The sequence below is a fragment of the Centropristis striata genome, chromosome 4 (assembly GCF_030273125.1).
Source record: "Centropristis striata isolate RG_2023a ecotype Rhode Island chromosome 4, C.striata_1.0, whole genome shotgun sequence".
NCBI classification, from domain to species: Eukaryota; Metazoa; Chordata; class Actinopteri; order Perciformes; family Serranidae; genus Centropristis; species Centropristis striata.
In genome coordinates this window covers 10,845,559-10,856,551 of record NC_081520.1, presented here as the reverse complement: position 1 = coordinate 10,856,551, position 10,993 = coordinate 10,845,559, and the positions used below count along the sequence as shown (strand labels likewise).

The following is a 10,993-nucleotide window of genomic DNA, read 5'->3' as shown; positions in this document are numbered from 1 at the left end:
TGATGGGGCCCCTGAAGGTCCGCGGACCAGAGTTTGGGGATCAATAAACCAATCACTGGTCCCAGAAGCGGAAACGCATGCAACGTGATATGTGACGAGAATTGTAAACAAGAGTGAATGTTTTGCTAGCCTGGGAAGGGAATGCTTTTACACGAGTCTTTTATTTGAGTGAGTAAATTGTCTTAACAACACCAATAATTGTATATTTACTGACGTTTTTGCCCCGTTAACGATGCGGATATGTGACAAATATAACTTAAAAGTCAGCTTGTAAAACAAAGTTTGTTCATGTCGTGTTCAGGTATAAAATCCTTCCATTGACGATGCGATAATAACGTCAAAATGTAACGTTAATGTTAAACTAATGTTTAAGACAAAATGTGCGTCAATTAATCATTAACAGGCTTAACTAGCTACACAAGCATGGTGCTCTAAAACAAGTAGCTAGATAGCTAAGCTAAGCTACAGCTTGTTTACCTGTTTTAGCTGCCGAGCTAGCCACAGTTATATCTCAATCGCCAAAGTAACATTATATAACTTAATAAGTCCTGCATCGAGGATATTGACCAGTGGTTTACTGTAACGATTCACGAACTTAAGGAGCATTGCTGTGGGTGACATTACGTTAGCTAACGTACTTACTATAGTGTAGTATAAAATGCATAGCTAATAGCTACAAAGCTAATATCGTCACCCTGTTAAAATAATCGCCTATGTCATTTTTTCAAGTTTTGCAGGAAACACAAAAAACTTCACCAAAAGTGTAACATATGACATTTATTGATCATTTCACTCAAAAAGGATGTAACAAAGGATGGCTATTGGCATAGTAACAACACTGTGTGTAAATTATGTAACTTAAAGGCAATTTTTGAACTTGCCTTTGTGACTTAAGCTAGATATGGTAACACTTTATTTTGAAGGTGTCTACATAAGAGTCACACAAGCCTGTCAGAAACATGACATGAAAAGTATCATGAGCATTAAATTTACTTTAAAGTGTCATTAACGTTCATGACACATCCCATGTCATGTTTATGACACGGTCATGTCACTCTTATGTAGACATCTTAGAGTAAAGTGTTGTTAGTTTATCAGTGTCAACAATAAAACACTGATAAACTAAACTGATAACTAAACAATCTCCCTCTAGCTCTTCTTTGCTGGGTTCTTATCTGATGCCTATGAATGTGGCAAATTGTCAAAGAAGTGATGATCTTAAAGGGGTAAAATCACATGATCTGATCAACTGAGGATGTAAGCGATTTTACTATAGGTGGCCGGCATCATGAGGAGATGATTTAGGCAAAAGAACAACAATTTTGACAAAAAATGACTTAGGCAATTATTTTGTGTGACGATATAAGGGTCAGTGACAAATAAGGATTGGCAAGATGTCAAATGGTGTAACCACAAAAGAATGATAAATATGAAATACTTTTTCCACCCACAGTGTATTTAATTGGATTTATACATTTAATTACTTAATTTTAAAAAACATATTTCTAAGTATTTCTACATTTACACATTTCGTCAATATTGAGCCGAACATATTTTAAAAGCAACCATTTTTTTTTTAAAGTTTTGACCAATTATGTAAAATTTGTTATGTACCATAATGTTGCAATTTAAGCGTGGATTGTATTTTTTTCTCATTTTAGTTCACTTTTATTTTCCTGTATATAGATACCAGATTTTTATGAAAAAAAATTACTCGTTACACCAACTGACAATGGGTTAGATCACGTCCTTGACCCATAAACATTTAACCTTAGTGTTAGCTGAAATGTTTGGACGATGATGTACTAACTTTAGTTTTACATCCTGTACATCCTGAAAGTATTTTGTGAAATAGTGTGGATTTAATTTGTAAAACATTTTTTGGGTGGATCACTGCATAAGAATAATGATGAGAATAATATGTGCTGTATAAGCTAATAATGTTAGATAAACAATTAAATACATTTAATAAATACATTATACATTTACTTGCCGTATGCACAATGCATAGAAGACTTGTTATTACAGTATTGCATTTTTTGGTACATGCATCTGTAAAAATGTTGTGATATATACAGCAATATGATGAAATGGCAATATCCAAATGGATACTTTCCTATGGTGTCAGTATACTTAGGATTCTAGCTGTATATGGCATTACTTATTTCTATTGTATGTCTGGTGTCCTCACAGAGCTCCAGGATGTTGTGTGAAGTCCTGCTGTCATCACTATGGTTCATGTTTGTTATCTTCTGGGTTGAGACGATAAGTGTTTGGCTGTTTCTGTCCATGTTCTACCAGGACCGAGCGTTTTACCACTGGGGAGATGGGTAAGACTTGTTTTTGTGTATGTGCATTATGTGCTCATTATATTTTGACTTTCGCCATAAAAAACACATGCAAAAATACTCACTCTATACTGTCATTTACAGCTTCTTATTCTCATCTAGATTTGTGATTATGCTCTACAAATTTCACATTATTAAATATCACTTTTTTATGTTACTTTAATCGATTTTTCCCACAAGTATATGAGCATTTCATCAAGTTACAGGGAATTGAGCCAGTTTATAACCAGCTTTGTGATGCCAGTTATCCTGAATCCACCAATGTAAACTAATGTAACCGAAAGAGAGCCAGATTAGGTTGAACTTACTTTGTAACACAGCCCCCTAAATCTATGACTTTATTTTCCCCACAAACGCTTATATAACTTTGAAGCAGAGAGAGAGAAGAAAGGACAGAATGACAGGTTTCAAAATGTCTGCTGCATTTTCTTGATAGGACCCAAATTTAAACCTTAAGAGTCCTCAAGCCCTTCCTGAACCGATGGATGGAAAAACACTTGAGACCTAATGGACAATGTCCATTATGGAGTCACTGTTGTGCGTACTCGGTTCATGGGTTAGTGAACATTGTGTAGTGATAGAACTATTCTTTTTATGTTGCAGGGTATTTGCAGAAGATCCTGGACAGATGATATACATGTTGAGCAGGCAAGAACTTTATTTTTATCCTGATTCATTGAGTTTATAACAATTTGAAAAAGGGGCCGAGTGTATTTGTGTGCAAGGTTTAATCTCTTGTCCCTCTCCACAGAGTTGATACCCATATGCAGACAGAGACGCAGACCTGAGATGGGATATTATCTACTGAAAGGACTGTCAATAGAAGGCTGTTGCAGTTATGTGACCGAAGAACATGATGAAAAGCAGTAGCTGTTGTTCCTTTGCACGGACTGCCTTGCACACTGTTGTGCACAGCCCCTGTTAACTTAGGTAAATGTAGAACCCACTTTTAATAATAGGTGGTGGAGAGTTGGAGAATGACTGAAGGTGCAACAAAGACGTAGAGGGAGGTCATCCATTTATATCAAACCCATCAATGTAACATTTATATTTTCACTTTCAGATTTTTGGGGAAGCAGAATGAATGTAGCGAAAAAAACAATTGGTTTGGTTTAGGTGTTTTTTTTTAACTCCATTTTGAGGCTACTGCTGAGATGGTGTTTTGATCATACTGCTGTTCTATGCAACTAAAGCTGTTGCTGCTGTCTGCAGCTATATTTGTGTTATAAATGTCAGATTGCAGTTAATCTGTTATCAATTAGGTACATGAATGTTATTGTTTTGGTGTGTGTTTGATGCCACAGCCTTCAAAAAGGAGCTGAGCTAGCTTTGAATACTGGAGGTGGTGTACTTTTGTTTAGACTGAACATAGATAAATGATTTGAGTTCATAATGTCAACAATTCTCCATTTCTAACACTAAGAACTGTCACCTAAAGTACATAAACTGGCAATTGGAACAGTATTATTTGATCTTAAAGGTTCATTATAAACCTTGGAAATAACTTTGTCCACTTTCGACCATATCTTGTGGCCTTTATCTGTGGTTAGATTTAGCTCAGTTGTCATGTATCTTTACTGCCTGCTAAATGATTTGTGACATGCTGTGACATTCATTCTAAGGTCCCATGATAACTGAACCATCTCCATGGGAATTTTAAAAGCTCAATCTGCTGTTAAAGATCACAAGATAGGACCAAAAGCCCTGGAAGTGGACCTTGTGATTTAGTTTTTGGTCAAAAACGAAAAACATGTAGTGTGTGTGTGTGTGTGTGTGTGTGTGTGTGTGTGTGTGTGTGTGTGTGTGTGTGTGTGTGTGTGTGTGTGTGTGTGTGTGTGTGTGTGTGTGTGTGTGTGTGTGTGTGTGTGTGTGTGTGTGTGTGTGTGTGTGTGTGTGTGTGTGTGTGTGTGTGTGTGTGTGTGTGTGTGTGTCAAAGACAGGAAAATAATGTTGGGGAGAGTAACTTAAATGGTATTAATTCCTCTATCAAAGCAATATGTCAGTGTTATATCCAGTAAATGAAATAAAGGAGAAATTATACCTTTTAAAATGTACATTTCTTTGCAAGCCTGTGAGATTACAGAGCTGCCAAGACAATTTGCTTTTGCTTTTGAACAAAACCAGCAGATAGTTTTGGTCTCATTTGAGACAAAGCATGTCAGTGTTGTTTTGTATCAATAGTATCAAGTATTTTTAAGTGCAAGTTTTTCCTGAGTGTACTGCATTATCCTCACCCTGTGAAATAGTCGCCTAAGTCATTTTTTGTCAAAATTGTTTTTCTGCCTAAATCATCTCCTATGGTATGGTAAAATCGCCTACATCCTCAGTTGATCAGATCATGTGATTTTACCCCTTTAAGATCATCACTTCTTTGACAGTTTGCCACATTCATAGGCATCAGATAAGAACTCAGCAAAGAAGAGCTAGAGGGAGATTGTTTAGTTATCAGTTTAGTATATCAGTGTTTTATTGTTGACACTAATATTGGGAACACTTTTTTTAAAGGTGTCTACATAAGAGTGACAAGAGCATGTCATAAACATGACATGGGATGTGTCATGAACATTAATGACACTTTGAAGTAACATTAATGCTCATGATACTTATGTCATGTTTCTGACAGGCTTGTGTGACTCTTATGTAGACACCTTCAAAATAAAGTGTTACCTTATCTTGCTTAAGTCACAAAGGCATGTTCAAAAAATTGCCTAAGTCATTTATTTATTTTAAGTTACATCATTTACACAGTGTTATTACTATGCCAATAACCATCTTTTGTTACATCCTTTTTGAGTGAAATGATCAATAAATGTCATATGTTACACTTTTGGTGAAGTTTTTTGTGTTTCCTACAAAACTTAAAAAAATGAGTTAGGCGATTATTTTAACAGGGTGACGATATTTAAGTGCAAGTGTTTGCTGAGTGTCCTGCATTATACAACCTAACAGCTCCCATGCCAGGACAGCAGGGGTCGCTCACAAGAAATAAAGAAATGTGGCTCTCGATACACCACCGGGTCATCATCCTAACCTGCCGGGTCGATAATAAAAATGCCGTACACAGTCTGATTAAAGTTAGATTTAATAGTTGTATGTAGTTTTACTTTGATCGAGGACTTCGCTCGTCATTGGGCGTTTTTTAATTGGTTATTTGTACAAACAAATAGCTCTATTTTCAGTTGTGAGCAGTTAATCAAAACATGGCTCCAACCATTCAGACACAATCTCAACGAGAAGACGGCCACAGGTAAGTTAATAAAATGATTTTGCAAGGTTTTTAAGCTAGCTGATTATCTACATTTGAACATTTGTGTTAACGTTAAATGTATCAAGTCAATAGTAGAACCTCTACATGTCGTCAACAGCAGCTTATTTGGTGTCTCAGTTGTCAGGTTACAACCGTGGCTAACAATGCTAGTTAGCCAGCTGAAATAACGTCAAGTTAACTTATGCTAACATGCTAGCTAAGCTTAACATAGCGCGCCATCCTTAATATTTAGCATTAATAAACTAACTTAGATAAATTAATTTGGTTTTGTCCACACAGTCGTAGTTGTAGTAACTTAACGTCGAGTCAAACCTATTGGTTAGAATTTTGTAATGATAGCTAAACGTTTTTTAGTATAGCTAAAGTTAGCAAGTGCTAAAGCTAACGCTAACGTAGCAACGCTCGGCAAAACAGAATTGTGTTGTTAGCTAGATGGTATAGCTTTTGGTATTATTTACCTAAAGTAAGTACATTTCGTCACCCTGTTAAAATAATCGCTTAACTTATTTTTTCAAGTTCAAACACAAAAAAAACTTCACAAAGTGTAACATGACATTTATTGATCATTTCACTCAAAAAGGATGTATCAAAGGATGGCTATTGGCATAGTAATAACACTGTGTGTAAATTATGTAACTTAAGAGAAATAAATGACTTAAGCAGGATATGGTAACACTTTATTTTGAAGGTGTCTACATAAGAGTCACACAAGCCTGTCAGAAACATGACATGACAAGTATCATGAGCATTAATGTTACTTCAAAGTGTCATAAATGTTCATGACACATCCCATGTCATGTTTATGACACGCAAAAAAACAATTTTGACAAAAAATGACACAGGCGATTATTTTAACAGTGTGACGAGAATTGTGTTAGCTAGATTGTATAGTTGTTGATATTATTTATCTAAAGTAAGTACATTTCCGTAATTAATAAAACACAATTTCAAATAGTATGAATGTCTTAGCAATTATAATACACAATATAAAAGAATGGGATAATGAGAAATTGATTTTTGCGAGGTACAGTTATTGATTTAAAACTTTAGGGTTGAATTCAGACAAAAAAAGGGACTGGGATGAAGGAGCTGTTCGTTCAACTTTAAAAGGAAGTGGTTTCCAAAGTGATTCTCGCCATTAAGAAATGTAAACATAGTGCATCTATCTATGCAAGCGTAATGCAAGAGATGGTGAGGGAACAGTGAATAATGCAGTAGGACATTTTCAATAAGCTTTCACTGAAACATTTCTGTGTCACACTCAAGCATTAATCTGACAAATTTATGTTTTCTCTTCCAGTCGGCCATCCTCTCATAGAACTGTGCCAGAGAGGTAGGTAGATTTATCTCTGTTAAGTATTTACTATGATGTACAATAATTTCATGTGTGCCTCTTTTTAAAATAGCACTAAGGTATGCAAAAGTGTCTGGGTAACACAAACCTTGCATGTCCTGTGCTTTTGTGCCCATGGCAGGTCAGGGGTTGTGTGTCGAGTGAAGTACTGCAACAGTCTGCCTGACATCCCTTTTGACCCCAAGTTCATCACATATCCATTTGATCAGCACAGGTAAACATCCATCCTTTACATCTACGGAGTACACACTGGCTTACATGGGGAACAGCTTCACATTTGTTTCTGTTTTGGCAGGTTTGTACAGTATAAAGCCACTTCTCTTGAGAAGCAGCACAAGCATGAGCTCCTGACTGAGCCAGACCTCGGGGTCACCATTGATCTCATCAACCCAGACACCTACCGCATAGACCCAAATAGTAAGTCCCCAGTTATTGTTAGATATCACATCTTGTTCTCTATTTTTTAAAGGCTGCTGTCTTTAGCAAATATCTGTGTAGACTGAACCATATCTTTTTAATTGTAACAACAGTACTGTTGGACCCTGCTGATGAAAAACTGTTGGAAGAAGACATCCAGGCTCCATCCAGTTCAAAGAGGTAAGGCTGCTAAAAAGACAGCTTTTTATAGTTGAAGATTGATGTAGAGGATTTTGTTTAAAACATGGTTCACACCTTGCATGTAACCTGCAATAATTGGGTATTAATTAGTATTCTTCATAGATTATTTCTTTTTTTAATAGTTGTTTTTGGGGAAAATTTGTGTTTATGATTATGATATGACATGTTTTTTTGCCTTTCTGGCCCCATATGATGTTGTTGAGTGTATTTTGCGGACTCACAGCCACTCCATAATTAATATGGCTTCTCATTATAAAAACAAAAACACATTTGCCCGATGAAGGTCTAGCACTCGAAACGTTGCTATTAATATGTCTTGAAAGTAAGACAGTGTGGGGGAGTCTTCTTTGAGATGTTTTTTTGTCTAAACATTTTCTTCTTCTTTGTAAGGTCACAGCAGCATGCCAAAGTGGTGCCGTGGATGAGAAAGACAGAATATATTTCTACAGAGTTCAACAGATATGGTGTTTCCAATGAGAAAGTGGAAGTCAAGTAAGTTGGCTAAATGTGTTCACTTTGAAATTGCCCAATAGAAGAGGATTTTGTGTGTGTATAACATAGACCTGTTTTGTGTTTAGGATTGGTGTGTCTGTTAAACAGCAGTTCACAGAAGAAGAAATCTACAAGGACAGAGACAGCCAGATTTCTGCTATTGAGAAAACGTTTGAGGATGCACAAAAATCCGTAAGTGAACATATATCTGAGGAGTTGCTCTGTGCAGTCCAACACTGTTGGTAATGGTCAGCTGTCGGGTGCAAACCAGCACCAACATGCAAAATATTTTGGGCAATTTGGTGCTATAGCTTATAAACCTGTTGTTGTTTCTGTTCAGATTGCACAGCACTACAGTAAACCCAGAGTTACTCCTGTGGAGGTACTACCAGTGTTCCCCGATTTCAAGGTGAGCTATAATTTCACCCAGTTTACTGACTTTGTGAGTCTCTGTGTATGATTTCAAATGTCATGCCACAGACACTGCAGTAGGAGAATTGCAGGGAAAATCTGTTTTTCTGTTTCTTGTGTTTTGTGAGTTTAAGATACTTTAACTGACAAACTGGCACATTTTTTAATTTCTCCAGATGTGGATCAACCCATGTGCTCAAGTCATCTTTGACTCTGATCCGGCACCTAAAGACATATCAGGACCAGCAGGAGTGGAAATGATGTCCCAGGCCATGATCAGGTATCTACAAAATGTTCTTTGTGTGAGTTCGTGTTTAAACGATCACATTTTTGCATAATGTTAACAAATGTTTTGTCACTTGCAGAGGTATGATGGATGAGGAAGGAAATCAGTTTGTGGCCTACTTCCTGCCTAATGAAGACACAATTCGCAAGCGCAAGAGAGACTGTGATGAAGGGATGGATTACATGCCTGAGGATCTGTACGTACAAATTTCAGAAAATCATGCATTACACAATCTTTGCTTCTGCTTGTATAACTGGAAGTAATAATGTGTATCATTTTTTGTGTTTCAGGTATGATTACAAGATAGCCAGGGAGTACAACTGGAATGTCAAGAACAAAGCCAGCAAGGGTTATGAAGAGAACTACTTCTTCATCTTCAGAGACGGAGATGGTGTTTACTACAATGAGCTTGAGACAAGGTAATGTATTAATCAGAGAACTTCTTAGTTGTTGCACCTCAACATGAAGAAAGGCAAAGAGAATGATAAAATATGGTTGGGTATGTACCTCAGTTTTGGGGTCACAGTTGCAACAAGTAATTGTTTGGATAACAGGGCATACAGAACCTCCTGTACCATACCTTCCAACAAATACACAAATCGGCTTAATCATCACATATGGGACTTTTGTGGGAAAGTTTTGGGCCTTGTCCTTTGACAGCCTTTCTTCTGTCCTGCAGGGTGCGTCTCAGCAAGAGGAGAGCCAAGGCTGGAGCACAGTCTACTACAAACGCTGTGCTGGTGTGTAAGCACAGAGACATGAACGAGAAGGAACTTGAAGCCCAGGTGAGTGACCCAACTGAATTTGTTCTTTTTAATTTTCTTTGAGGTGTTTGTTCTACTTATTTGACAGCACTTTGTTGTGGGAGAAGAACTTTAAATTTAGATCACTGACTGAACTATTATAATGTTCTGATTTCACTAAATAACTTAATGAATACCTCCATTGCATTTTTTTAACAATCCTTTTCAGCATGGCTCAATGAATCTGAACTAATGACTGAGACTGTTATAGCACTATCTACAGCCTTGAATTGTTGGACAGTAGTGTACTTATCATTCCATTTTCATTGCGATTTTCAGGAAGCTCGTAAAGCTCAGCTGGAGAACCATGAGCCAGAAGATGAAGAGGAAGACATGGACTTGGATAAGGACTTGCAGGATTCTGGTCTGTTTTCTTTTATTTTCTACCAGCAATCCCATCACTTACTTTGTACTTATTTGACTAGCTATCACACTGAAGTAGTGCATTGATGACGGGATTTTATCCGTTCCTATTTCTGTCCGTGATATTTGAATTGTTTTTCTGTTCAGGTGATGAGAAAGATAAGGGCAGCGGCAGTGAGGCAGAGAACTCCGGCAGTGAATCTGAGAGGGAAGAGGAAGAGCAGGAACAAAGGGCAGATGAAGAAGAAGAGGATGAGGATCGCGAGAAGCGGAGGAGGAAGCCAAGCGCCAGCGGAAGCGAGAGCGGCGAGGAGAGGACCAGAGAAATGCGAGACGAGGAAGAGATCTTCGGCAGCGACGACGACAGCGAGGACAACGAGGACAACGAGAACAACAAGAACTCAGCCAGGAGCAGCGGGGACGAGGGCAGCGGGAGCGAGGACGAAGGAGGGAACAGAGGAGGCAGCAGGAGTCGCAGCGCCTCTCCAGCACACAGCGACCGCAGCAGTGACCATTCGGAGACCCGGGCTCAGAGTGGAAGTGGAAGTGAGAGAGGCTCAGATTCCAGTGATGCCAGTGACAGTGAATAAGATCTGTGGCTTGGACAGCAGGGTGATGGCCATCTTTCTTACCTGTAAGTTCCGCTCCAAACACGGCAGTGCTACCCTGTCACTGACCTTAATATTAGCGCAGGCCTGGGAATTTAGTTTCTTGATGATTGCATATAAAATGCAAATTTGAGCTTGAGATGCTCATTGGTTTTGGACCGGCGACATCTCTCTTCAACTCAGTTTTTAATTGTAGATTTCATTCTCACAACAGTAGCTATTTGTACACCATTCCTCTGTTTTTGTTTGTCAGATATTCCGTACCGGATCATGTAAAATTGTCTTTGTTGTCTTGGCTTTTGACTTGTCATTGTGTTACAGCTTTGAAACTGATAATAAAAAGCAGGGGACATTTTGTAAGAAAACAGTCAAAGGATGTTTTTTTTCCCCCCGGAACCGAGTCGTTCCATAAATATAATATCTCAGAACTGTCGCCTGTACT

General features: G+C 37.8%; 1 protein-coding gene and 1 long non-coding RNA gene across 2 annotated transcripts; both read left to right on the top strand.

Moving 5' to 3' along the window:
• The first annotated feature begins 68 nt into the window (after positions 1–68).
• On the top strand, positions 69–2,996 carry LOC131970041 (uncharacterized). The gene is made up of 3 exons (XR_009394155.1): positions 69–168; positions 2,194–2,330; positions 2,952–2,996. It is a non-coding gene; the product is annotated as an uncharacterized LOC131970041 (long non-coding RNA).
• Positions 2,997–5,370: 2,374 nt separating this feature from the next.
• paf1 (PAF1 homolog, Paf1/RNA polymerase II complex component) lies at positions 5,371–10,811 on the top strand. The gene is made up of 14 exons (XM_059330590.1): positions 5,371–5,595; positions 6,917–6,949; positions 7,092–7,184; positions 7,266–7,387; positions 7,501–7,567; positions 7,979–8,080; positions 8,167–8,272; positions 8,421–8,489; positions 8,668–8,771; positions 8,857–8,973; positions 9,068–9,196; positions 9,457–9,562; positions 9,860–9,944; positions 10,091–10,811. The coding sequence occupies exons 1-14, from the start codon at positions 5,549–5,551 to the stop codon at positions 10,531–10,533; spliced, it is 1,623 nt and encodes a 540-aa protein (XP_059186573.1). The 5' UTR covers positions 5,371–5,548; the 3' UTR covers positions 10,534–10,811.
• Positions 10,812–10,993: the final 182 nt, after the last annotated feature.

Excerpts from the sequence above, each read along its gene's own strand:
- paf1 (XM_059330590.1), top strand. The coding sequence starts at position 5,549 with ATGGCTCCAACCATTCAGACACAATCTCAACGAGAAGACGGCCACAG. Across the intron at positions 8,273-8,420 it reads TTGAGGATGCACAAAAATCC|ATTGCACAGCACTACAGTAA; the intron begins GTAAGTGAACAT and ends GTTTCTGTTCAG. Across the intron at positions 9,197-9,456 it reads TACAATGAGCTTGAGACAAG|GGTGCGTCTCAGCAAGAGGA; the intron begins GTAATGTATTAA and ends TCTGTCCTGCAG.